General features: G+C 36.2%; 1 protein-coding gene across 1 annotated transcript in view; it reads right to left on the bottom strand.

Moving 5' to 3' along the window:
• LOC752270 (E3 ubiquitin-protein ligase Su(dx)) overlaps window positions 1-27,880 on the bottom strand; it is a 41,872-nt gene that overhangs the window by 9,538 nt on the left and 4,454 nt on the right. The window contains exons 2-17 of the mRNA XM_030975522.1: window positions 25,021-25,125; window positions 15,396-15,546; window positions 9,722-9,846; window positions 8,805-8,942; window positions 7,517-7,738; window positions 6,252-6,657; window positions 5,746-5,841; window positions 5,293-5,470; window positions 4,534-4,591; window positions 3,894-3,984; window positions 3,352-3,486; window positions 3,010-3,163; window positions 2,553-2,641; window positions 1,821-1,980; window positions 1,220-1,353; window positions 523-663 (exon numbers count right to left, since the gene is read on the bottom strand). Coding sequence (XP_030831382.1) covers window positions 523-663; window positions 1,220-1,353; window positions 1,821-1,980; window positions 2,553-2,641; window positions 3,010-3,163; window positions 3,352-3,486; window positions 3,894-3,984; window positions 4,534-4,591; window positions 5,293-5,470; window positions 5,746-5,841; window positions 6,252-6,657; window positions 7,517-7,738; window positions 8,805-8,942; window positions 9,722-9,846; window positions 15,396-15,546; window positions 25,021-25,066 — 2,324 coding nt within the window. The 5' untranslated portion in view covers window positions 25,067-25,125. The remainder of the gene's footprint in view (window positions 1-522; window positions 664-1,219; window positions 1,354-1,820; window positions 1,981-2,552; window positions 2,642-3,009; window positions 3,164-3,351; window positions 3,487-3,893; window positions 3,985-4,533; window positions 4,592-5,292; window positions 5,471-5,745; window positions 5,842-6,251; window positions 6,658-7,516; window positions 7,739-8,804; window positions 8,943-9,721; window positions 9,847-15,395; window positions 15,547-25,020; window positions 25,126-27,880) is intronic.

Raw genomic sequence — 27,880 nt, 5'->3', positions numbered from 1 at the left:
AGACTTAGATCAGGAAGAGAGGGGGGTTTCCTACAGCAGTAAAGTCAATCTCTGATCGATCTCGTCAATTTCGAGGTGCTGACACCAAAATATGTACATGCCCTGATGTGCATGACAAACCTACACCTCCAATCCATCCATCCATAATAATAATAATAGCTAATTCATATATAGTGCTTTTCAGGACTGAAGGCCCTCTCAAAGCGCTTTACAGATATAATATTACCCTATGTGTCACAAAATGATATATCAACAATTCAAGTATCCACAAGAGATATTCTGACATTGGAAAACAGGCAACACAAAAAAAAAAATAGAGTAATGAACTGGGGGAAATTTGTTCTTGATTTCAATAATGTATGTTCTTATTTTATTTCTAAATCAAGGACATGCAATACTTCCATCTTAGTAATAGCACATTTATGCACTTCCAAAGTGATCATTTGACACAATCCAATGTCCTCCTTTTATCACAATCCAATGTCTTTCTTTTATTCCAAGCAAATCTGGCTTATATCTTACTGTATATATTCTTCTTTGTTCTCCTCTGATACATCGATGTCTTTGCCACCTTCCTTCAGGTCGACTGTCTCTACCTTCCCCAGAATCTCAAAGTCTGCAACAAACGCCATCTCCATGTCTAGTTCATCTATGTCGTTGTCCCTGCATTTACAACAAATAAAAATAGATGATGGTTACATGGAATGTTGCATTACCAGAATGAGAATGGATTAACATCAATAAAACGAATGTGATTGAAAATGGAGAATAACCTTGTTTTAATCCATCGCTGGGTGGTAATTTCTGAGACATAGATGAAGACAGTTTGGAGAAATTTTGAAAATTAACACAAGGTTTGGAATTAGTAAAAAATTAAGATCATCGAACATGGGGAGTCTGAAGATGGCAAATAAGTAATAATAAATGAATACAGCATTTGTTATCCGCCATCGATATATAGTAAACTATTCTGAGGCGCAGAGAGATAGACTTAGAATGAGCTACATAGAGAAAGGAAAAGTAAGAAGATAAAGTTCAACTCTTGTTATGTTTTGACAGAAAAGACATTCTTTTCATAAACGACATGAAAGACCATCGTATCTATTGGATACAAGAAGAAACCTTAAACTATTAATGCACATACATTTTCACTCTACAGAAAACGATGGGATTAAACTATCGATTCATAAAAGACAAATAGAGATAGAAGATTTCTTACTTGATCCAGACCAAGGAGTTATAGAACTCTGGGTCTATACTCTCTAGATCCCTGAGGCTTAGAGGCTTGTTGAGCATGCGTTTGTAGAACGGCATAGTGAAGCCACTGTAGATGAATTTACCATGGTATAGTGCCTGCAAATAAAAATGATACCGAAGAAATTTATCACACACTTGGATGTAGATCTTTTAGATGTAGTAGTTTGATTTTCAATTACATTAAAAATGAGAGTTCCTGCAAGTATACCTCTACAATATTGCTTCATAGTTATGATGAAAGATGAAATCCTCACACAGTACTTGTGCAGGTAGATAAGTCATTCTAGATCAATTTTGACCTCTTAACCCATATGTAGACAATGAGTACCTCGAACAAAACAAATCCTTCAACATTTAGCATTTGCTGAGGATAACATTCAAAAGTAATAGCATAGAATATCTATAATTAAGCAGTACATTCGTGGATTGATAAAAAAAGATTATCACAGACAATTTTTTTGACAGCATCTAGCGCTACTACACACATTTTTAAAGATCATCACTGAATTCAATGAAGAATATGTCATACTAGAATTTTCTGTTGAAATCGCCAGTACACTTACCATAGCAATAAACCTTCCTACAAAACGGAAGTACTGGAGATGATCAGGGTTGACTGATGAGGCTGGGTTGATCTGTAGACAGTAGTTATTCTTGTTAGCATACTCAAACAGGCAGTACATTGGATTGAGCACCTCGTGTGATAACATGAAGAACCATTCCCTGGACAAAGAGAGAGAAAGCAAAGAAAATTAGATTTAATGATGAGAAGGAAACGCAAAAGAAATGGGGTTAGATTGTTCTGAATGAGCGAGCAGATGCGCAGCAAAGACAGAAAAGAGGGACGAGGAACAAAGTGTGAAGAGCAAAGGAGAGCAGAATGGTACTGAGAGAGAAAGATGACATTGAACAAAGATAGCAGGAGGAAAGAAAAGTAGTCGTAACTGAGGATGCCAATGGTGACATTGATTGGTTGAAAAGAGTGAGGGGAAAAGAGGCAAGGTATCATGGAGACGTATCTAGAAAGTCAAGTAAAGAAAATAGTAAAAAATAGAATCTACAACAAAATTATAAAGAGGTTACATGGGGAAAGCTGAAAGAGAGAGGAGAAATATATGGATAGGACTAAAAATAGTGGGAGGAAAAACAGGACAAGGACAAAATATAATCAAATATAGATGAAAAGAACTTCAGGTACAACAAGCAAAAGAGAGGTGATGGATGGATAAAAGAGGCAAAGTGAAGAATATATTTCTATCATAATTAAATCAACTTTGGTCGATTTTTGTTCTCACCTTGCAACTCCACCATAATCAAGACCTTCTTCCCCTCTGAAAATGATGTACAATCGTCTCCTCAAGTCAAACGCTTGTAACCTCATGATCTATGGACAAATGAAAGGTTAATGATATCAAATTTCAAGACATTAAATTAATCTGCTTTTCACAGGGAGCAATATCAATATGACCAGTATAAGAGGTTGCCTTGAAACTTAATACATGTATCACTGTATATCTTAGGGTATTTGGAAATGTGTCTTTTCTTCCAATGATTTATAAGAAAATTAAAATGCAATAGAATGAATTGAAGATTTATAAGAAAATTAAAATGCAATAGAATGAATTGAAGAATATTCCTTTGGGGCTACAATGACAAAGAATCAAAATGGTTATTTTTCTGACTTCTGTAGAGATACATACAGACTTATACATGTAGTAATACAATGAAATACATGAAATATGAATATCTTACCTGATGGAAAGAATCTTCAAACAATGTATTCCTTGTAACGCTGATCTTGACATGACTAGGCAGTGCATTGATCTGACATAGATAGCGGAATTGACCCAGCTTCCACCTGAAACTTCTCTCGTATGCGACAGGCACACCAAATGCACCTTTGGGACTGCAAGGGGGGGGGGGAAGATAGATGAGGAACTGCATTAATAGGTTTCCTAAATTAAGATTCCCTCATTTGATATCAACACCAATATTACCATCACTGTCGTTATCATCATCATCACCATTGCCATCATCCATCACCATCATTATCATCATCATCATCAGTCCTGAGATATGAGTGAGGTGTCTTACCCTTTAGAGGCACTCGGCCTTGGATCTGTGAAGGTTGTTCTTCTGTTGTTATGATCTACAAAGTACATGACACCTTCCTTGGTGTACCTGATCTCCCAACCATCGGGTAAAGGGGCTTCCTGCATACTTGTTGATCTGTAATCAAACAAACAAATTCAACAGAAGTCAAAGCAGGGGTCATCAATAATGAGTGTCCCGGCACTTAATAAACAAAAAGAAGAAAATCACAAGGAAAATCAAAATGACATCTCGGTGTTTATAATTATTCCACTTAACTATCCTGTTTCTATTCATATTAATAAAATAGAAAAATTCAAGAAAAAAAGCTCATAAGAGTTCTTCTGCGGTAAAAGCTATCGTGTTATTGAATGGCATCAGGCAACATTGTAGCGGTTAAAGTTTGCTTATGTGCACAATGCCTCCACCTAAACACTCTCTGATTTGTGTGAAGCACACACTATTTTCTATCAATTGCAGCACTTTTTTCGGTAAAAAAAATGCTGACCACCTCATCTTCTGAATAAACCTCAAGGTCTACCTACCCCTGTCCCTGTGTTCTTGGGTCTTCCCACTGTGTCGTTCTGTTCAGATGATTCACAAAGTATACTCTCTGGTGAGGATCAGTACGCTTCTCTGTAGGAGGAAAACAACATCAAGTTAGCAGGCTGATTATATATATACAACAGGGGCCCGTCTTACAAAGAGTTATGATTGTTCCGAATCAATCGCAAGTCCTCCAATCAATCGCAAGTTTGCAGTCTCCTATCTCTTATGTACATAGTTACGATTGATATCAACTCTTTGCAAGACAGACCCAGGTCAATGTGATGTATGAAATCTCAAATTCATGGATCATGTTTCTGTATGTTCATTTTCAAAGGTTTCTATTTATTTACTACAGAATGTGTATTTGATCCATTAGCTTTTAAAAACCACATTTACAATGATATCAACATCAATTAGAAAATGTGCATCAAGGTTCCTGTAGTACTTCTCTCAACAATTCATTTTCAGAATATATACAAGTAGCAATAAGAGAAACGAATCAAGTTTGCATGAAAACTTCATCCTTTGAAACAAAGTGCATGGCTTCCTGTCCCCCCACCCCCCCCCTTCCTTCCCCACCTCCCCTCCTTCCCCATCTCCTCCTAATCCTAAATGTAATTGACCGTTCAAACTCACCCCAGCCAGATGGCATAGCTCCCAGGGGATCGCTGGGGTCTACACCTCCTGCGGCTTGCTGCATAGGAAAAACAAAGTTTAACAAAATAATAATCTACAGAAATGTTTAACCACAAATATTGTAACCAATCAAATGATTTCATATTCATAACTGTCTTTAAATTATCATTATCACATGCCAGGAAGCATAAACAAATCATCTAATGTGGTAGAATGATACCCACTGAAGGGCATATTAACATCATGAATTAATCATGTCAGGTATCTAAACAATAATTGGCACGAAGGTATCCTTGGAACAGGAAAGCAAGAAATACGAAGAATTCAAAATCTTAAAGACTCATAGTAGTGGGTGCTCATGGGGAATTTGTGCCATTTGGGTGTTTACCCAATATTTAAACAGGTGATGTCAATCATCAGGATCAGCCTTCAGTTTATTTACCAACAAGCTTCATGTGATGATCTGCATTTTCCACCAATCTCCCCATATGGAAAAGTTATTATCTTACATTTCCCTCAACCGAAGACTCTCCAAGAAACTAGGGAGGGGGGGGGGGATATTTCTTGATGGGACCATGGGTTTGATGTGTGCAGATTTGTACACCCATTAATGGTATTTCCACCAAATCTGGTGTCAGCCAATTATGACCCACTGCACCTGGAAACTGATGACCATCTCTCTTTAAAGTCATTCTATTCAAGTTCTATCTAAGCAGAGAGTGGTCCCTTAATAAAGCACTACTACATCAAACAACATACCGGTAAATAAAGTCGTTGTTGCAGCTGTTGCATGGCAGTTTGTTGGAGTTGTGCATGTTGTACCTGCCACTGCTGGAAGTTTCTGACTGAATCCAGTGTTGGCCTCTGCCATGTTGTGGTACGTGTGTTGTGATCAACGTAGTATATCCTGCCTTGAGGGTCTTTCCTTCTCTCCCATCTTCAACGAATACAGATATGAAAGAAGTAATCATAAGATTGGAAAAGTCAAGTATAAAGACATCCTACAAATCAGGTAATATTTTTTTTGCAAATCATTAATGGGATGTCCCTTGCAACAGGCAGTCTCAATTACTGGAAAGATAATGCTCAAATTCTATCTAACCTCCTAATCTCTCAAATGTCACAATTTTATTGAATTAATGAAATATTGTAAATTATTCTATGGAATGGGAAATTGATTTCCCATTTAAGAGTTTGATTAGACTGACTCACCCTGATGGTAGTGGCATGGGTCTCTCCCATGTAGTAGTCTGTGTGTTATGATCCACATAGTATGGTCTACCATGCTGGTCCAGTCTCATCTCCCAACTGAAATAAGAAAGCAATCACAACATTATTATTATTATAAGAGAAATCTTGTTCTCTCGTTCGATGTTTCTCTTTCAATGCATAAATAGGTAAACATGTAACATGAGACACAAAGTATGTAATGAAACTATTTCTTGTAAATGACAAGATAGATTCCAACAAGAAAATTTAATTTCAATAAAGATCTTTAAAAGATATCTAGCAGAAAAATAGAACAGATTTACAGATTTAAAGATAATTCGAAGGGAAAGAAGGGGACAAAGAAGCATATGTTAAGAGATAAATTGTAAAAAAAAAAGATGAAGTAAGACAGCGATGGAGAGAACAAAATGGAGACATATCATTTTAAACTAGAAATTTCACTTCAACATGACAAATACAGAGCATAACCGCAAAATCATTTAACTTACTTTGATGGTAGAGGCTGGTTGTTAAGGTCTACACTCCTTCCAGGGGGTGCTCCTGCAGTAGACTGGTTTACACCAGGAGGAGCTCCTTGGGGAGCTCCTGGAGGTGGTCCTGCTCCTGGAGCACCTGCTGGGGGTGGCGGTCCTGTGATAGGGGGTGGTGGTCCTGTGATAGGGGGTGGTGGTCCTGTGATAGGGGGTGGTGCCCCTGCCCCCGTCTGAGCTGCACTGGCAGCCGAGGCGGCTCCAGCAGTGGCTCCAGCAGCTCCTGCTATTCCTGCTGTGGCTGCAGGAAGTGAAGGGAGGGGTCTGTTGGCCATGGTGGTGTTGGTGGAGGGCGCAGCTGAGGATCGGTTACCACCGGAGGCAGCAGTGGTAGCTGTGGTTGAATTTGTGGATGATCTAGGGGCTGATGAATAAAGATACAAAGGGAAGCACAAACAAATGTTATATGAATGCTTCCCTTTCATATGAGCTCCTCTTTCTAGCATAAATGATACTTCGTTACACTATACCCAAGATCTTTTGTACAGAAGGCCAACTACGAAGACTAACCTCAAATTTCTTTTACAAGCAAACATTAGCTAGGCACTAAGAAGTCACTAACAGTAATGGACATTATGCATTGGACCTTGTGGCAAGTTAGCCTCATGCTTAACAAGTTATCCAATAAAGTCTATTATATACCTCACTTAAGAAATCCAGCCATCTGATTGGTCGAATTTGGAGTCCTGATTTTCGCCATTCCCGTAAAAGAAACGAAAAATGCCAAATCCCTGTAATAGTCCAAGAGTAAAATCCCTCAAAATTCCAGTAACCGGGAAAATAATAAAATTTTGCTGCGATACCCATTACGTGTTAAAATGTTCTTTGAGCAAGTGTGGACACCATACAGTGCTTTTTGTCTGCGATTCCCAACTGATTGAAAATTTCAGTCATTTTTCCGGTTCCTTTGAGCATATAAACACAGCCAGGCCTCTCAAAGCAGTCGATATCTCTATACTACTACTACTCCAACTACTAACAGTTTAATTCCTAAACCAGCAAATATTTGAAACAACTTTGGTCTTAATGTACAAAATGACCCAATGCTGGAAACTGGAATGTGCCATTGAAGAACAGGGGGGCGTTTCACAAAGCCTTTTTTCAGTGAAAAATCTGCTGATAACCAATCAGAAGCAAGGATTTCAGTAGCTTATAACAAAACTGTCATTTGTCACTGATGACAAGTTTTTTTAAACACCCCCCCCCCCCTAGTAGAATCTTACCAGGAGTGGGTCTGGACGGAGGTTGTGATGGCCTAGCAGGTGCAGCAGCCCTCCTTCTGGCTCCAGACGCTGATGAGGAGGGAGAATTATTGGCACTACCACCGGAGTCTGATTGAGTACCGGCCATGGCATTAGCCAGGGCAGCTATCCGACCATCTGATCTACCGTTGGTCATCCCCTCAGCTCCCGCTGACACCTCTCCATTCACTTGCGATGATGGACCTAAGCAAATGAAGAATTACAAACAAATATAATGTTGCTGCTCTTTTTCAGGATTTTTCTCTTTTTTTCAAATGAGTTTCCTAATTATTTCAGTGATACATACAATCCAAATTCATGGAGGTTTAATCTAAACCATAGTCTAAACCTTGCCTTAAATCTTGATATGTGGACTAAAATAAGCATGTGTATAAAGCCTAAATGGACCTGTTTACTATTAAATGTATTTCAAGCTATGCAGGTTTCTCTCCACAACCAGTGATACTAACTGTTTATTAGCTGCTATGAACAACAGCATATCAATGGTTTGAATCACTTTGCGTACATAAGATGTTTCTAAGTTTAGACGTTTCTAAGTCTGGCAAGTCTCTTGGAAGTCTTCATAAAGTATGCATACGGTCTACTGCCTGTTTATTGGACACAAAACTGTAAGCATGAAATAACTTTATGAAATAGACCATTTGCAAAATGTATCAAAATTCATACACGTTTACCCAGCGATGAGCTAACAAAGACAAAGATGTATGTATAAAATGAAAATGGCCAATTTCAAAACATGGTTTGAATAAAAATAACTTTTGTAAATTCTTGCCTTGTCTTCATTTATTGACGAGGTTGATTTTTATCGAATGGGCACCCCTCCTTTACTATTGAGCATTTTACTTTAAAAAGATCTAGTCCTTGGTTCCCCAATAATTGAATATGTATCAAATATTTCACATAAAGCATTGACTCACTGCAGCTTCGCATATATTGGGAAAAAAGGGTAATAATATAAATGAAGAACTTCCTTTTGTTGTCCCAAGTTAATTAATTGTACAGCAACTGCTTCCCCAAGCATTTCTTTTATTGGCTTGAACATTTATGAAACCACTATAAAAATAGACCAATTTGTTGAAAAGTGGAGGGATTGTGATCTTCACACTCAGGATGTTTTCTCACAAAGAATACCCAAGGCGGCTGAAGGGAGGCTTATCGATAGAAACCTTATACAGCATTCTCTATGGTAGGAAATGGGTAATTTCTCCTCAGTCCCCCCTCCAATTGGGTTGGAGTAGCTAGGTCTCACCGTTTTGGCTGACTGCTCCAAGCGCAGCCAGGGCTTCCTGGGATATACTCAGACCATCCAGGATTAGATGGAGCTCCCCGCTCTTCTGCGACGACTTGCCCTCTGACCTCAGCTCTACCGGTAGCTTCACGTTCTTGACTGCATGGTGGGACAGAAAGGATAGGAGATATCAAACAATTAAAGCCTATCTGCACTAGTTTGGCCAGGAGGGATTAGACCTCCCTGCCTGGTTACTGGCAGGTGGTTATCTCATCAAATCAGTTCTCTATTAGGGGACCATGGGGGATCAACGGGTACCACTTAGGCATTGTTGGCTGTATAGAGGGCGTGAGCAGCTACAAGTAGTGCAGTCCCACTTTAAGAAGAAAGGGAGTTGACATAAACGTGAAAGGAGTAAAGGATGAAGAGCAAGAAGAACAATTTACGATGAAGAGTGGAGGAAGTGGAGGAAGAAAGAACAACAATTAAAGATAAATGGGGAAAAGTAATTGTGAAAGACACAACAAAAAGGTTAAGTTAATACTCAACTATATTACAGGTAGTTAATGTTGTAGGCTTAATAAGGCATTTCTTTTTCATTAAAATAAAATTAAACATAGAATGAAGACTGTTTATATAGAACGATAAGATTTCTTTGCATCAACTGGTCTTTGGAACGAAACAAAAAGGTTGCATGAAACAAATTAACCATTTATTTTTGTATTTTCTTCTTGCTATTTAATGCATAGAATATTGTTCACTAAATCAACATTTCAAAAAACAGGTTTAAAATTAAAACTTACATTACCATTTCATTGTATTTGAAGGGATGGAGTTACCTGTTCCTACTTTAACATATTGAACAGGAAGAGATTTATAAGGGACATACATATTAGTGTTCTTTATTCTCTAGAAATGAATCAATCAAATATTCATACCATTGCCATTATGCTTGGCCAGAAGGGGTAGAATCTTGACAGAAGCTGTTCCTAACATGACATCGCTCTTTATATTGAAGTGATTCAGGACCTTAAACTGTAGCTCTGCTGTCGGTTTAACCAACCTGTGCAGGGGAAAATAAACAAAACAAAAGGATAAGTACATGTATAAGGTGGTATTATAAATTGCAATTGATAATAATAGTCAATATTGATAGAAAACAGTCTCAAGTGTAATTTCCTCCACTGGAGTGACAAAAAAAATATTTCAACAGCATATGTTCTCCATTTTCCAATATCTTGGAACATATCATGTTACTTCAATCAAAAGTGTGATGTATAAAATTGCAAACACCTACATGTATAACGTACTTCAGAATAAAGTTGATAGCACAATTACTGAGATAAAGTAATAAACTATATAAAAGGCAGCCTTGCATACTTATTGTTAAAATTGAGAACAGTGGTTCATTTTCTTCCACAACATTAACAAAGAACATTAGAAATCATATTATTGAGTGATTTAACATAATACAGATGAGATTTTCTCATTCAACTTTCATTTTCTGTTACCAGCTAATGTTCATATATAAATATTCTAGAACTTCTCTACATGTACATGTATCTGAGTCTCTTGTTTATACAAAGATCAGGATGAGAGGCTAAGAGCACAATTTTTCTGAAACAAGCTTTCTGAAACAAATACCGGTACTCGTACATTTACTAGAAATCTGAAATCTAATCAAGCATAGCAGGGTATCACACTGGACCTCAAATCACGATAAAGAGGAATTGATCAGATGAAAACAAATGATAATGAAATAATTTGGCTTTTTCATTTTCCTTCCTCATTCTTTTTTTTCTTCACCGTTGTACTGTACATGTATTTCCTCCTTTCTTTACATGGTTTGATTTCATTATTACCTCAAGTACATATACATTATGCATACAATCACTTAGTGAACTTTGTTTACTTTTGTTAATGTATGCGAGAACAGTCAGAGGCAGAGGTATTGATATGAGCAAGTTTTATATTATTATGCAAACAACCTTGTTCTATTTCAGTATTTTGAGCTTCATCAATACACTTTACATGAATATGTAACAACTGTATTTCCAGCAGATAATTTTGCATGCAATTCATAACATTACACATTGACAGGACAACATTATATAAAATGTTCATGAACTTATCTCCTAGAGATATTCACAACGTACCAGTACATCCATACCGTATGTACAGTACATAATTGCTGGGCTGTTTTTCTTTCTTTCTTTTCTTTTTTACAACAATTACTACACCTCAGGTATATCTACTTGTAAATATAAATGGACAGAGCTAAACAAAAATTGACAATCTCAATTTTTGTTTATGGAAGCTGTATTTCTGACACAGAAAATGATTCTGATACAGGTGTATTTTTCTCTCTTCTATTTCTGTTACTTGTATTTCCATTTTCAAGTTTTCCCTTTAGAGTTTCTTTTAGACCTTGCCAAATTTCATTTTGCTGACTGCTCTTGAATAATCTTGTGTGTGACTGTAGACAGGTTGAATGGAAACTATTTCTTATATATACGATCCCCTTTGTACCATGCACTACCCTCCCTGTACTTAAGTACTGAGCACTGCATCCATACATTGTATCATATTGGTATGAGTGTCATGTCCGAGTACAGCGAGGGAGTGAATCAACTCATCCATGCAAAGTGGGTTGAGCGCCATAGACAGGGAAGGAAAGACAAACAAGGCATGGATCCCAATAGGTCACTGTCTAAAACCAGAGTATTACCACATATATCATATCAAGTCAGTCAGTGCAAAGGTTACAAATAATCTGATGTGTATTAGCAGTAGATTGTACAATGTGTAGGTGACGTAATGGCTGTACAAGTACATGTTAATAATTAGTAGCACATCATTTGTATGGACCATTAAATTTCTTTGTGGGTGAATATGAATACACAAAAAAGGTTTATCTTCTTTCTCGATTCGTAATCCCTATCGACAATGTACTTGTGAAATAGAAAAAGAAATCAATAGTTTGTGTACGTATACCATCATTAATGTGCACATTGAGCAGTTAATCATTAAACTCCAACTGAGACATGCCTTATAAACAAGGATTAGACTTACATAAAATGCATTCACCTCTTGCATTTATAAGTTATAACACTGACATAAGATTATATAAAGTGTCCTTTATAACTATCAAGTCCATTACAAAGAGGGCATACTGTACATAAACACCTATTGTGCATACTGATGTAACATTGTATCTGCTGATTTCTACAATAAACATTGTGATGTACTTAGGGTGCGTTTATGCTTGATTTTGAAGGTAGAATGAGCGATCTGAAACGCTCATCGTAAACGCTCATCGTAATCGCAGTTGCACAGCGTACTGTTTATGCTCACTTCTCTGGCTCCTCCAGGCAATTCTAGCTGGGTGGCCTTCGGTGGCCTTGCAGCTGGATTCGCAAACCTGCACTGCGCATGCTACGTAGACCCACTAGAGGTCAGTGCGTTGACCCCATTTAAACGCGTTTACAAATGATTGTGCGTTTATGCTTCCCAGAATCGCTGATTTTGCAGCATCGCCGATCGTAAACGCACCTTTTTGTGAAATTACGATCGGCGATCATGATCGCCGTTTTTCAGTGATTCTACAAAAATGAGAAAGGACGCAAAAGTGTTTTGAACTAAACGCGTAACAGATGCCTGATTCCGGCCAGAAAAAGTTGAGCATAAACATACCCTTATTCACTGTACGCTCTACCCTGCATGTTCATGTACATGTAGCTTGTTTACACTGTATACTGGTACAGGGAGTACATGCAATTATGAGTCAAAGACAAAAAATTTAGTGAGCATACCTAACCACATAGTCATGATCTTAATAACAGATATCAACGATTAAATCAAGAGTCATGTTACAAATAGAGAAACACTCACAGGGACAATAAACTTGTGACTGCACTCGCAACATTATCCAAATTGAGTCATTTCTGGAGAAAAAGTTTCGGCTGAGAGATTGTATTGTATATGTAGGAAATCACCTACCAGTAGTGTCCTTTTTATTTGACTTGCAAAGCATTTACCTCCATGTGCAACAACTGTAGTCTTCAATTATTTTTGTCTTCACATTTTTGTTAAGAATTTATCAGACTGTGTATTGGTAGGTTGTCATTTGATGTATCAAAATAGGTGAAAAGTTCTCATAATCAAAAAATTATGTACATGTAATGAAAACATCATTATGATCAAAATAATACTAATCTACATTTAATCCCCAAATTGTATTGATTAAAATAGTGAAAATACAATTAATTACTTGTGCTTTCTTTTTCAGCACATTATTTAGTTGACATTAGTCTTCTTTTGTGTAAACAATGGCTGTAGAGGTAGCCAAAAGGCAACGAACTGTGGAACTAGGTCATCTCAAGAGTAGTTCTTTACCATGGCAACATCTAAACATTAGTGAGTAATTTCAGTCCAAGGGAAATGATAGAGAGACTCACTACGACACCTCTGCAATCATGGTAATCTCTCCGACTTGAAGTGGTATTATTATTATTACCCTGACCTTAATATGATTTTTATGATCGTTTGTAAGTGCCTGTCAAATAAACCACTGGTACATGTAGGTTCCCTCCACTCATTTCCAATTTACAACAAATTAAAATCAAATGTGCTCTGGATACACTGGATAGATCTATAAGCGAAGGGTATTTTATTTGCCAAGTGAGGACTACAAATAGAGGACTGAGGGAGGGATGCCAGAAAATTAAATGTCACATTAGTCTGCAGAATTGTACATGCTCACGTACATGTACATGACTGTTGGCTTAAAGCTAAAGACCAGTTATGGTCATGCGATTGCATTGTGAAAGAAACGTTGTGAAATCGATCAGAAAAGGTTGATCATCTAGCATAGATGTACTGCAAGGTTCTGGAATCATCAAAATAATAAGAAATTTGGCCAAGTCTTCATAAAGTTAGAAGCACTGTACACAGAAAGATGTATATGGGACTACACACATGTGCGCGACACGTGCATTTCATATCTCTCAACAGGCGAGAGATACACTAATTTACCAAATATATCAATTAGTAGGCGGTTTCCTGTCAAATTTTTTATCATCATGTAATATTCAAAACATTTTCTTTCACATGATTGGTAATAAGAGCTTCCATTTCATTTTTTGAAATTGGGGCGTTTCCAATACTGGTCTCTACCTTTAATGTTGACAAATATGACCAGGTAAATATATGTACATGTACATGTACATGTATTTTAACTTGTACATGTCTGTAGAATCAATATGGATTCATGAATCTAAAAGCTTCCTGTGAGTTTTTTTCTTCTTTCTGTTAGTACATGTACCAGTATTATTTTTTTCTTCAATAGCTGGTGATTATAATTACACAAAAATCAGAAAACAATGAAACAATTGCAAAGTCTGTCTGAGTTATATTTTTTTAGGCACGGATATGATCATGTATTGCACAGGACTGCAATTGCCCTCCAAGAACCCGAGGCTAAATTGATCCCTTTGTTGACCCAGAGTATTAAATTAGGCTGCCTCTGTCTCAAATTGAACCCGTTCCTGGTAACAATCACAGCCGAAAAGGTTACAATGGTTCTGACTAGAATATATATGTACATGTACATCCCATGACTGTCGTTCTTGCGGACCTGATTATAACAAATGGTACCTGGGGAGTGTTTCACAAAGACTAAGATTGACTTTAAGTTGGACTTAACTATGGCAGGCTGTTCATGCCACTGTTTGCTCTCACTATTATGATCTTTAGATAATATTGTAAATTCTGTAGATTCATGACCACGATTTTTACGTCCATTGAGAGACCAATGCCAGTAAATAGTGAGAGCAAACAGTGGCATGAACGGCCTGCCATAGTTAAGTCCAACTTAAAGTTGGAGTTGATCTTTGTCTTTGTGAAACACTCCCCAGATCTCTCGCCTCTTATGTCTTGACAAAATGGCTGATTTTGAGAACTAAACCAATATTAGGGAGCCATTATCATATCTGCTATGAATAACAACCTGGAATCTTGTTACGGTAATCGTGAAACTTTGTCTCCATAGATCAAGCTACATGTAGCTGATTGCAGGTACTTCCTAAATTGTATCCTTGGCTCTAAATTTAAAACAAATACAGATCTTGTAACTACATAACAAGTTCCATGTTAGAGATAGGGCTCCTGTTACCATAAGGTAACATGAATATGCATGAGAGTTACAAGAAAATGGGAGATTGTTTTTGGCAAAACATTTTCATTCAAAAATAATGCTGAACATTTTTATTTCTTTAATTTATTCTAAAGAAAATAAGAATAAGGTCTGCAGCATTCCTGGAGAAAATAAAATGTACAAAATGTTCCAACATTTGTTCCCATCAACAACAATTGAATTCCTTTTAAAGCCACACTGTACTACTTGTAGCTACTTGCTCCCTCTATATAGAAAACTTCCCCAATTGGTGCCTGTTGTTCCCCATGATCCTCTTTTTCTTATGTCAATTGAGAGCTGAGTTAATGATCTAGCCACCTGTCAGTGTCCTCGCTGTGTGGTCTTATCCCTTCTGGCTGAACTAGTAGAGCCGGCCTTTAAGGTAATAGAATTAACCCTACAACAATGAATATACTTACACAGTGAAATGTTCATCCCACTTGGGGTTCCACGTCTTCTTGACAACCTCTGTCTTGCGAGGGGGCTGTGAATCAACCACCATCTCAACGTAAGGATCTCCTTTTCCACTGAAGAAACTGCTGTTGGTGTCCTTCAGATTTGCTGATTGAACTGAGAGAAAGACAACAAAGTGTGTAATGCTTGTTAATGTCATGGTCAAGAAAATGCAAACATACTTCCAAGGGCATGGAGGGTCTCCTAGCATTTAAGATACACACTTTCTTGATTGACAACTAGACTGGAGGCTGCCAATAGCTTTTCCAGGATTGGCATGTGATTTGTACTCTTCCTAGCTTACCCTTAGTCTTGGGCTGTGTCACATGAAGCCATCATAAATCCAAGTTCATTGACAGGCTGACAGGCCATTTTAAGTTTGTAACCGTTTTATCAAATTAAAATGTGTGTCGATGTGTGTAAATAGTAAACTCTGACTTATTAGGATGCTGCCCTTTTTCCTACAATATTATATTTCCAGTCAAACTTATCAATGAAAAATATCTGACATGACCACATAATAAGGTTTTAATAAAAATCTTGATGTACCATTATCTGGAACAACATCCTGCAAGATTAATGAGGCAAATCAGTTAATGTCATATTCTACAGTCATTTTGGCGATTAATATCTCAAGGATACATGTACATAAAAAGTACTTGGCTAATTAATCTAAATATATGAAGCCAATGGCACAGAAGGTAAATACATTTATGACAGTCTATACAAAAAGAATAATGGCCATCTCCAGATTAAAACTAACTTACTGGCATTCATAATAATTGAAGGAGCAAATTAATTTCACAACTAAGACAACTAGATTTGGTCTAGAATCATTCTACAGTCATTTTGGCGATAAATATCTCAAGGATAGATAGAAAGTACTTGGCTAATTGATGTAAATATATTACCGGTAAGCCAATGGCACAGATGCTGAGAAGGTATAAACACATGTGACAGTCAATACAAAAAGAATAATGGGCATCGCCATCCCCATATTAAAAGCTAGCTTACCAACATTCATAATAATTGAAGGAGCTTATTAATTTCACAACAAAGACAACTAGATTTTGTCTAGGGTGTGATTAGTTGGTATGTACACAGACAAATAGAATTTCAGTTAATGAGATTGATCTGTACAACAGAATTAAAGGATTTGAGCACTAACCGAGTGCCATCAGGGAAAACTAAATGTACAATGTACATGTCTTTATTTGTGCCTGGTACAAGTACTGTATACATTGAACACAGTTGCATGTATTATTCCCGATATTTATTTGTGATCTGGCCAGTATGGCTGGGAAGTTACATCTACATAGTATGTTCATGTAGGTTTACAGTATGAAAAAAATACAATGTACATGCACATTGTATTAACAAACACATTCTACAGGTACATGGTATATATTATAAATGGTACGGAAGCTACATGTGCATTTAGGTTTACACTATAAGCAATATTTATAAGCAATATACATGTATGCACATCAGCTAAACACACAAATACACATATACATGTACATGTTATGTTATACAGTAAATGAAATGGTAAAAGAATTAACACATCGATAGAACTGACATGGACACAATTTATTATAGCCTACATGTACACAAAATGTACATGTAGAGTTGATTGATCACCAGAATGACTGAGAATCTGTTTGTGTAAAACATGACAAATTAAATGTTATTGAGTAATACATGTACATGTATTTACCTGTATGCTTTATAGGGCCTACATGTAAATATACAGTAGGCTTACTTGTACATGTTGGCATACACAAGGGGGCTACATTGTACATGTACACTGTATACTGTAATGAGTGCAAATGCAGGTTCAAATTCATAAAAAGACAGACAGTGCAATTTTGTATTTTTCCCTGCTTTTTAATAACAAACCTTTACATCCTGGTTCACGCATCATCATGGCATTTGGTTATTTATTTAACGATATGTATGATACATGCATGTGGCAGTTGGCTGCATGTTGAATTATATTAATTTTTTTTATTAATGTTAGTAATGTTTGATCTTCTTGTTAATTCAAGTAATATTTGATCTTTTTGATAATTTAAGTAATGATAATTTGTTAAGTTAAGTTAGTAATATTTTGTTTTCTTGGTAATTTGAGTAATGTTAATTCCATTAGTAATATTGATTTTTTTTTTAAAGTAATTTTGATTTGTGTACATGTACAGCGCTTTGAAACTTTTGTCACAAGCGCTATATAAATTTTTCATATCATTATTATTTTCATATTATTATATTACAGGAAGTATCATACATATAGGTGTCAGTCATTGCTCAGTCATCCGTTTAGTATCGTTTAATATCAACAAACAACAGTGATGTGAACAATAAGCATTGAAGATAGGTCTACAGTACATGTACCCTACATGTACAGTACATGTATGAATCCATAACCATTACAACAACAAAATGAAATACATTTACATGTAGAAGCACCTCCATCTTGCAACCTGCAAAACTTAAAGATAAACTTGAGTTCTGGTAACAAAAAGAAAATGAATTCTCACAGAATCAAACGAAACTTACACTGAATGTTCAAGATTACAAATAAATGTCATTTGCCAAACAATTTTGGTAGAAAATGTATACTGGCTGAGTAATGGGCATAGAAAGATAAGGAGATCAAGGTGTACTAACCCCGACACAATTTGTGTTGTCCCATATACATCTTTCTGTGTATAGTGCTTGTAACTTTACCAAGACTTGACCACATTTCTTATCATTTTGATGATTCCAGAACCTTGCAGTACACACCAATACTTATATGCTAGATGATCAACCTTTTTTGATCGATTCCACACCGTTTCTTTCACAATGCAATCGCATGACCAGAACTAAACTTTATCTTTAAGTACAACCTGGAGAACATGAAATACTCTAATAGTCAACATTTACACATGAAGGTGTGCAGGTACATGTAGATATACAGTGTGCAATGTCCATGTACAAATTCATGTTGAAATGCACCTAATATATAAACGGCCCCTCTTTCCTCCTACATAACGACTGTCTACATCAGCTCGAGTTTGCCAAATATAGCCTGCTATTCCTGATTTGGGAAATTAGCCTGAAATTACAAAATCGCATCTTCATCAGCTCAAAACTCGAGCTTGGGAAATAAATTAGCTCGAGATATTTCGCTCAGTATTCACGCATAGAGAGAGTCTTCAGGCTGGTCAAGACGGACCGAACAAATAGCGGACTATTTTGCAAACTAGCCCAAGATATCTTGGGAAGATTTCCTGAGCAAATAGCGCGCGATTTATTTGCGTCTTCACCTGCCAAATAGCCGCCATTTCGTGATCTGGCTAGTTTCCAGAATCAGAAATAGCGGCTATTTGGCAAACTCGAGCTGATGAGGACAGGCCTATACTGTATAGCATCGTAACCATAACCTTTACCATCGGACATTACAAGGACACTGTGACATGTTGCTCAAGAGGATATCTCACTCTCAGTAGTTCCTTGATAATATTTTGTGGTTCTGAATACACATGCACTTCAGTGTACTGTAAATGCCAAGAGGGTGATTAGAAGGTAATTACACAGGCTGCTATGACCAATGAAAGCCATTACAAGATGTGAATAGAGCTCATGTACAAATGAATGGGTAGGACACATACCAGGTAATGTACGTTCATGGGTATACATATAAATGTGTTCCAGTACCTTACGAGTTACGAGACTACCAATGAAAGCAATTGAAAGCAATTAATACAAACGATTATGCACTTGCATGCAGGTGTACATAAACAAAACACATGTAGATAAAGCTATGGGTTTTTTTAACATACACCCTGTAGCTAACAAAATATGATCATTCTCTACCTTTAACTAACTTCAAGTGAAAATATTATGAAGAAAATCAAGCATAAAATGTATAGCGATGTTGAAAAATCTATTTTTTATTTGATGTATGAAATGGGGTTAGATCCTGCAGCAAGTCCCACATTACAAGGATAAATCTCATTTTGTTCAATTTGAAACAGGGAGAGTCCCAACAAATTAGAAGATTTTAAACAAATGTTTTCATGTTACCGGTAGCTTTGTTGCTTCTGTACAGTCCGAACATGTTCACATTTTAAATAAAAAGCTTTGTTACTGCAAACTGCAGACCTATCACACATACCGTAGGCCTACATACATGTATACAGTATGTACTGATCATGAGGCAAATGGACATCATTCACCCTGTCAAAAGCATCTGGTGAAAACTAAAAAATCAATCATAGCAACAATATGCGATTCCCACATACTGTAGGCAGTAGTCATCAAGATAATTTACACAATCAATAATATGTACCAAAATATCCTCATGCACCTCTCCTCCCTCTGAACACATTCTTTGATCCATTAACATAGCCAAGTGATCGGAAGAGAAAGAAAAATGAATGCAGCAAAGTCTCTTACAGAGCATTAATAAGGGATCTTGATTCATGGATTTTCTTTCTTTCTCCAAAGGGGCAAAACTTGAAAATTCAGGGCTTGGCATTAATATACATGTAGATCTCAGGGCAAATGACCCTGTATAGGACACAAGTATTTGAAGCAATAACTTGACATTACCATTACTGTTCATGGTCATTAAAATAATTGAATTTGAAATCAATTTGGCTTTGAATGTAAGAAAACAAAAATACTGGTACACTGTAAAAAAAAAAAAAAATTGGAAAATGATTAATATTTCATAGGAGTAAAATTAATAATCCTTCTCTAAAAGTCTAAGGAATAACAGGAATTCAATTTTTATGATGGTTTGAACAAACAAAAACTATAAATAACCCTAAAATCATGGATATCATCATAATTAGAGAAGAATTTTCACAGGAAACCTATACTGTCGCCACAAGTATACACGAATGCCATGACTTTTAGACCACTATTAAAAAAAAACAGAAAGTAAGATTTCAAAATTCCATTTCTAGACAGAGCATGACCTCCTGTGTTGTGTGTGTATAACTACAATGTACATGTAATAATAAATCCTCTTACATGTACATGTATATACACTGCAGCAAGATTTCATTTTTTTTTCTTCCAGCATGGACATAAACTCCAAGTGGTTACGTTGCCTGCCATATAAAATGACAGTTGGGATTAAATATCTACCGGTAGTTACTCTCATTTGATTGTGACCACATACAGTGTACATGTACATGTCCCACAAAAACCACTGTTTACAGATACACTGTACATGTAGTATCAATTACTGGACATATTGCTCAGTCCACCAATTATTCAAACTATGAAAATTCATTTAAAAGAGAAGAGGTTTGTACAAGTATCCCATTATGGTGGGCACCTTTTATTTTTTTTTAAAAAGAGTGTTTTCTAAATAGCTATTTGGTAAATTAACTTGTCATATATGTCCTACATATACATGTATGCTATATAATATTTATCAACTCCCAACTTAACACTATCTTAACATTATGCTATTTAAAGTAGTAAATAGTTCAATTATTAAATAATTCAATTACTCTGCTTATAAGTTACAATAATTGTAGGCCTGTATTAATAAAAGTATGAAGTTTCCAAACAAGCAAATTCAAACAGGAAAGAAAATTCTTACGCCCTACAACACATGTACATCTACACACTGTACCTGTCAAGTTCCTTGGGGATTTCATTTCATCTTTTCTATAGATCTTCTTTCAATAAGAATCTGGCTACATGAATGCTTACAGCAAACAAACCCACTATACTCTTGGGCAAACAAATGCAAAGCACTTCCTCAATGAGTCTAGAAAAGATTTTTTTTTTTACATATTTTCTTTGTAACTAGGGAGAAATCAATACACGCATGTACTGGGTATAAAGTGAAGAGTTATGATGAAACTTTGAGTGTTTTACAGCAAACTGAAGTACCGGTAAGATTTCTCACATCCTCTTCAACAAGTCATGTATTCTCAATGGACCTGTCATTTGAAGTGAGAACAAGCACAGCTTGACACGTACACTGTACATGTACATCTGGCATGAATGTTTATAGTAGTACCTTCCCTCATCTGGTCCACCTGATATGATTGAGTATTGATTATGATGTTGCTCTGTATGAGCACTCAAGGACATACATTTCTGATTTCGGGACCCTGTCAGTAGGCCTGTCATCATCAGCTCAAGATTGCCAAATATCCCGCTATTTGAACTATCCTGATCGCAAATTATCCAGTTAATCTGCGTCTTCATCAGCCCGAAGCCCCGAAGTTGCAAATAGCGGGATATTTGGTTGAGATAATCATCCCAAGATATCTTGGGCTAGTTTGCAAAAATATCCCGCTATTTGTCCGGTCCATCTTCACCAGCCTGAAGACTCGCACTACATGTATGCGTGAAAGCTGAGCAAAATATCTCGAGCTAATTTCTCAAGCTTCTGGCTTATTTCCCAAATCAGAAATAGCGGGCTATTTGGCAATCTCGAGCTGATGAAAACAGACCTACTGTAGTGTGCCATGGCTGACACAGATTGGAGAGTTGATGCTTGATTGTACTGTAGGTAGGTAGGTAGTGCTTTGTAGTGATACATAAGCATTGGGTGTCATTGTTATGTAGTTACGCACACAGTTCAAAGTCCATCTGTACACAATACATGGCTTATTACTTGCTTGGAAACAGACCATTACAGATAATCAGTTTGATAAAATCACATAAATCAATTGCAATGTTATCTTTTGGGTATGGTGCAGTAAGGACAGTTTTAGGAGCAACTTGTGAGGAATAAATAGGTACCTGTACATGTAGCCAGGTGTAGGCTTAGGAAGCTTGTGTTTGTCAATGATAAACACATACACCTGAACATTATGCAAGTGTACACAAAACTAAATATTAACCATTCAATGCTACATGTAGTTTCATAGGGGATAAGTCCACATACAATGTAAACACTATGTGTAGGCCCTATGTGTAGGCCCTATGGGTTAGTACATGTATACACTGTATATGCTCTATAGATGTGGTAAAAAAAATTATGCTAACAAAACATTCAAAATCCTCACTTTAAAACTATCAAAAATAATTGATCTTTTTTCTTTCCTTTTTTTTTCTTCTATTTTCTTTCTTCCTTTTTCTTCCTTTTTTTTCCTTCATAGATCTTCTCAAGGTATCCATAATACATGTGCAAAATGGCTATAAGTGTATAGATGTAATAAGACATGTATACATGTAAACATGTATTTAATAAGCCTACTAAGAAACAAAATCATTCCTCAGTACATTGCATGCCAGTCTCATACTCCCATTATAAGCTGGGTCATGACACTAAAGCACACTTTACATGTATGTAGCAGATGATTCTATAATGAATGGAGGAGTCCACTTTTGTATTGAAAATTAGCCATCGCACATCTCAGACTCAGCTTAAAGGTAAAGACCAGTTATGGTCATGCGATTGCAATGTGAAAGAAACGTTGTGGAATCGATCAGAACAGGTTGATCATCTAGCATCTAGCATCTGCAAGGTTCTGGAATCATCAAAATGATAAGAAATTTGGCCCATTCTTTGTAAAGTTACAAGCACTATACACAGAAAGATGTATATGGGGCTATCCTATATCTCTCACAGACCATGAGAGAAACAAATTTACCAAATATATGAATTAGTAGGCGGTTTCCCGGCAAATTTTTTATCATCATGTATTAGTCAAAACATATTCTTTCACATGATTGGTAATAAGAGCTTCCATTTCATTTTTTGAAATTGGGGCGTTTCCAATACTGGTCTTTACCTTTAATTGAGCTTGAAAACATATTAGAGGGAGAGAATACCAGTAGGTCACTTGCAGGTCACTTAAAGTGGCATAGTACATGTACATGTAGCTTAGGTTTGATTAACAGGCGACAGGGACGAATGGGGCCCCCAAATCTCCTAGCTCCGGACCCCTAAATTTCAGAACTTCAATAGGACGCTCATGCATAGCGCATACAGACCTTAGACTTTCAATTTAGATCACCTTAGAGAAGAAAAAAAAAGGTAGTGTGGAGCTTTGTTGTCGAGCTTGTCATGAAAAGTTTTACATAGCCCATGTCCCCCAAATGAACATGTGTACTTATCTAATGGGCCGGAGAAGGCTATAATAATGTTTTTCCAACTGAAAATTATCTTTGTGTAAGTATCACTTTAGCTTTATAATTTACATTGTACATATGTACATGTAGATCACTTTTCAGAATAATAACATGGCTTTTAAAAGCAGAGGCCTCTGATTAAAATAATATGACACAGTGTGCAGAAAATGGAACGAATGTCTTTCATCGCAAGCGCATTTTTTCTCCCAACAGACAGACACTTTCTGATTAACTGTGCATCTCAATTTAGCATCAAAACCGGCTTACATTCACACCAGAGTTTCCGTAACATTGACAGTATCCTGCGATCTCGAGGCTAACTTAACCCAAGAGGGTCATTGCTCTTTGATTGTTTCCCCACAAGAGAGGAAGACCCCTGGAAGAAATTGCCCAGATTGTTTTCAGATCACGGCCATGATTCAGGTTTCCTACATGTGGTACAAAGTTTCCTTTGAAGTCCTTTATATACCTAAAAAAACATCAAACACATGTAGCAACACCCCCCCCCCCCCCTCCCCTCGTGCCATTTTTATTTTTTTAAGACTCCCTTTCTTTAGACAAATCTATAAACAATGTTGTCCACTTTCAAGCAATGAGTAACAGAGGAGGAATAATAATGCATACACACAATTTCAATTGGGTAAAAATGTGAAAAAATGTATCACTTTGTGTGACTTTTGTAAAACTAGACTGCTAATATCAATACTATACAATTTATTATAAACTCAATCACATACCAAATATTAACCATCCAGGCAGAGCTTTATTAAAGAGCTACGTCAACGATGTCTACGAACTACAGCTGAACCTAGAAGAAGAGTTCTACGACCTCTTTTCATTGCTGTTTTCGGGAGGATATCTATTTCAAGAAGTTGTGACGAGCATGAACATATCATCGTCCTTCTATTCTAAAGTCCCTGTAGAGAAGTATTTGGCAATCATCCGAAAAATCACATCCATCTGCAGGCTACAGCTGGGGGAGTACTGGGGAATAATTAGGGACTGCCAAAGGTACCAAACACCCATTTCACAGTAGATTAATCTTAACACAGATCATAACCAAATGGATTTAAAAATAGATGTAGACAGGATATAAGTAAATGTAACATGTCATGTATCTACAGTTTGACTGACTGCAAACCAAAAATGATGATAAAAATTAAAAAGGGACAAGGCTTTAAAAAAAAAAATCACCAAAGTCTTGCTTTTTATAATCTTTGAGCAAACCAACATTTCCTTTTCCTGGGAGAGACTTCCAAATGAGTTTGTTCAAATTATAGCTCCTATTCATATTGAAATCTCTGTATACATAATGGCATACGGTAGCTTTTTTACAAGGAATAAGAAGAGGCGAATAAGAAGAGGCAAATAAAAAATAAAATGTTCAAATTTCTGCGAGGTACATATCATGAAGCAAGAAGCAGATTAAATGTGCAGATCATATTCACAAGCTTGATAATTGAATAATAATATGTATAAAAGAATGGATAGACTTACTAGTAACGTGGAGTTGGGACAATGTCCCACCATCTTGCTCAGCCATCGCTGCACTGCTTAGTAAAGCACGGTTTGAACTATCCAGTGATTAGCTATGAAATGTACCTGAAAACAAGACAAAAATACATTATAAGCACACAGGTACACCCTGCAATATGATGTCATACACTCATGTGATAGAAAATAGAAACTAATTCTGCCACAATTAATCAGCTTTGACTCGACTAATAGCTTGTGTATATCATTAACAAGTACTTCTCCCAATTAGTAATCAAAGAGAGAGAAAAGCTGTTCTTCCTCTCTAACTGTTACTGCTACATCTGCTCTGAGTTTAATTTTGGCTCAGGAAGAATGATTTTTAACATTTCCAAACAGTCTCTGCTCTGCAGTTACAATTACTAGATTATCACACTAAACATCTTCCATAATGCATCCTGTTGTACTTAAATCAGTGACGATCAACACCTGAAGCAAAGGTGTTCTAAACTTGCCTTGCTTTGGAAAGGAAGGGTTTGTGCCATTCAGCAACAATTAAAAAATACTCAATGACTCAACGCTAATTGGCCTGTCAAATGCTTATCCCAAAGGGAAACAGTTATAAACATGTGTATACATGTACCTGTTGAATTCTATACTTGATGACATAGTATACCTAACATTTTTTACTATGGTAAAATATCCATTTAAAATGTCAGGACATGAAGATATATTTTAATTTTTTTTTTTTAAACAGGGAAAAAAAGAAAAACGAGTTTAAAACTTGAGTTTCTAATTTGTTAATAATGTTGTCACTCATTATCGAAATGCCTGAAATTAAACTTTCAATTATCATTTTTGAAGCTACATGTACATGTACATGTACATGATGTAACAAAATGAAAATTCACATTTTATACACTTCACTTTTCTCAAAAATGTTAATCAGTTCATTTAAAAATTATAAGAAAAGGTTCAAGAACTAGGGCTATATAATATACAAAAAAGTTACACACAAAAATAGCTACAAATCATTTCTTTTGATAATGCACATACTGTTCATTATAAACTGTACATACATGAAGGAAACAAAATTGTGTATTTCTTTTACTTTTATTTTGAAATAAATCACACTTTTTCTCACCAAAATCCAAACGTAACACGTGTACATATACATGTAGCTAGGCACATGAACGTAAAATGTCCATGCATGAAGAGATATAAATACACACCAAGAAGAAATATTGATTACACCAAGCAAGGTTTGTTTGTTTACAGTTATATTGATTCCTAAGTAGGTCTGCCCCAGAATCCTATTCATGGCAGTCCTTGTGGTCTCTTACACGGAATTAAATGTCACCCACCAGCCAGTGACATAATTTAACCTCAAGTTGTCAAAACCACATCAAGTGCTAATTTATGCTGCAAAATAATTCAATAAAAATAAAAATTACACTACATTTTCACAATTCATGAAAGTTCCTTGTGGTGAAAAAGGCCGTCTTTAACAATTTGTGAAAGTTTAACGCGCGATAGTTTCTAGTTTTACAGCTTATCCAAAATAGAGATCGACCAGAAGTAAGATAATTGCATCGATTGCAAGGAAAAATATCATACATTAAGCTGCTTTCACTTTTCATTTACAATTTTGCTGACACCTTCTCTAGAAATTAAGATTTCCAATTCCAGCCTTACTTTAAAATGTATTTATTCAGAACGAATGCAAAAATTCTTTATTAACATTTGTTCAAAGACATCTTAGATCTACCAAATTCCAAGGAAACTTTGTCCTACAGTGTACAGGTGTATGTTAATTTAGGTTTCTGTTTCCATTAGTAGTATCAGATACATTTATATTATTAATGTTCTTTAGATACTTTCTGTGAAGAACATTAAAAATGAGACAACAGACACCCAAAAAGCACACTTGACACTTTAAATAGCCACTATCATAAACTGTGCATCCCTTGGCCATAAGAATTTAAGAGTTATATGCAAGCTACATTAGACATCTAAACAGGTCATGTTTTGTCAAATTGCACTTATACATATACCTCTTTTTTTTAGGAACAATAAATGAAATAAATCTTTAAGTTTACCAGTCTCCTAAAATAAAAATGTGTACATATGTCTAGACTAGTCTGCTAGACTGTATACAGTCAACCTTTTCTTGGAATGCTATAGGCCAGCGGATAACGAGAATGAATAAAATAAGAATTTACATAGAACCTCGCTGACGAAACTGAGTACATACATGTACATCGAATAGTCTAATCACCAGTCGCTTTTATAATTGAGAGTCTAGTTTAACTTTCAACAGTACCTCTTTATAGGACTACCGTAATATGTGAAACTCACATTTTGAATATAGTATTAGCCACATAGAAACTCTAACATGCAGAAATACTTTGAAGTGATTGGTACACTTTATGTGGGAATTCTAAAAGACGTACAATTATACCATATGCATACTCATTGCAAACATCCACGCAAGTACATGTACTTAGGATTGATACAGCACGCTTGGATTACTTGGTAATGATTTTCCACTGAGCTCAAGTTGCCTCTATTGCAGAGTTAGCCCAGATCCACACCATCATACAGAAAAACAAAATCTTGTTAGACACTTGGGCCATCTCATGAAATATGACACTGGTCATTCAGTGTGTACATGCTGTCTTCAGTGTCTTGTATGTAAAATCTATGGAGGCAGAAAGGACTCTGCTGTGTTGCATACATGTATGATGGAGCTTTTCTATGCAGACTCGAGATGAGTACTGGTACATGCCTTATTTGGTCTAGCCAATCTCCATTTCATCTGCCTCATCCTACTCACACATATGAGGGGTTATATCTTTCAATAACCTCACATATCACTTACATG

Source organism: Strongylocentrotus purpuratus, unplaced genomic scaffold (genome assembly GCF_000002235.5).
Source record: "Strongylocentrotus purpuratus isolate Spur 01 unplaced genomic scaffold, Spur_5.0 spur5_scaffold_8, whole genome shotgun sequence".
In the NCBI taxonomy this organism is placed as follows: domain Eukaryota; kingdom Metazoa; phylum Echinodermata; class Echinoidea; order Camarodonta; family Strongylocentrotidae; genus Strongylocentrotus; species Strongylocentrotus purpuratus.
This window is presented reverse-complemented; position numbering and strand designations above follow the sequence as displayed.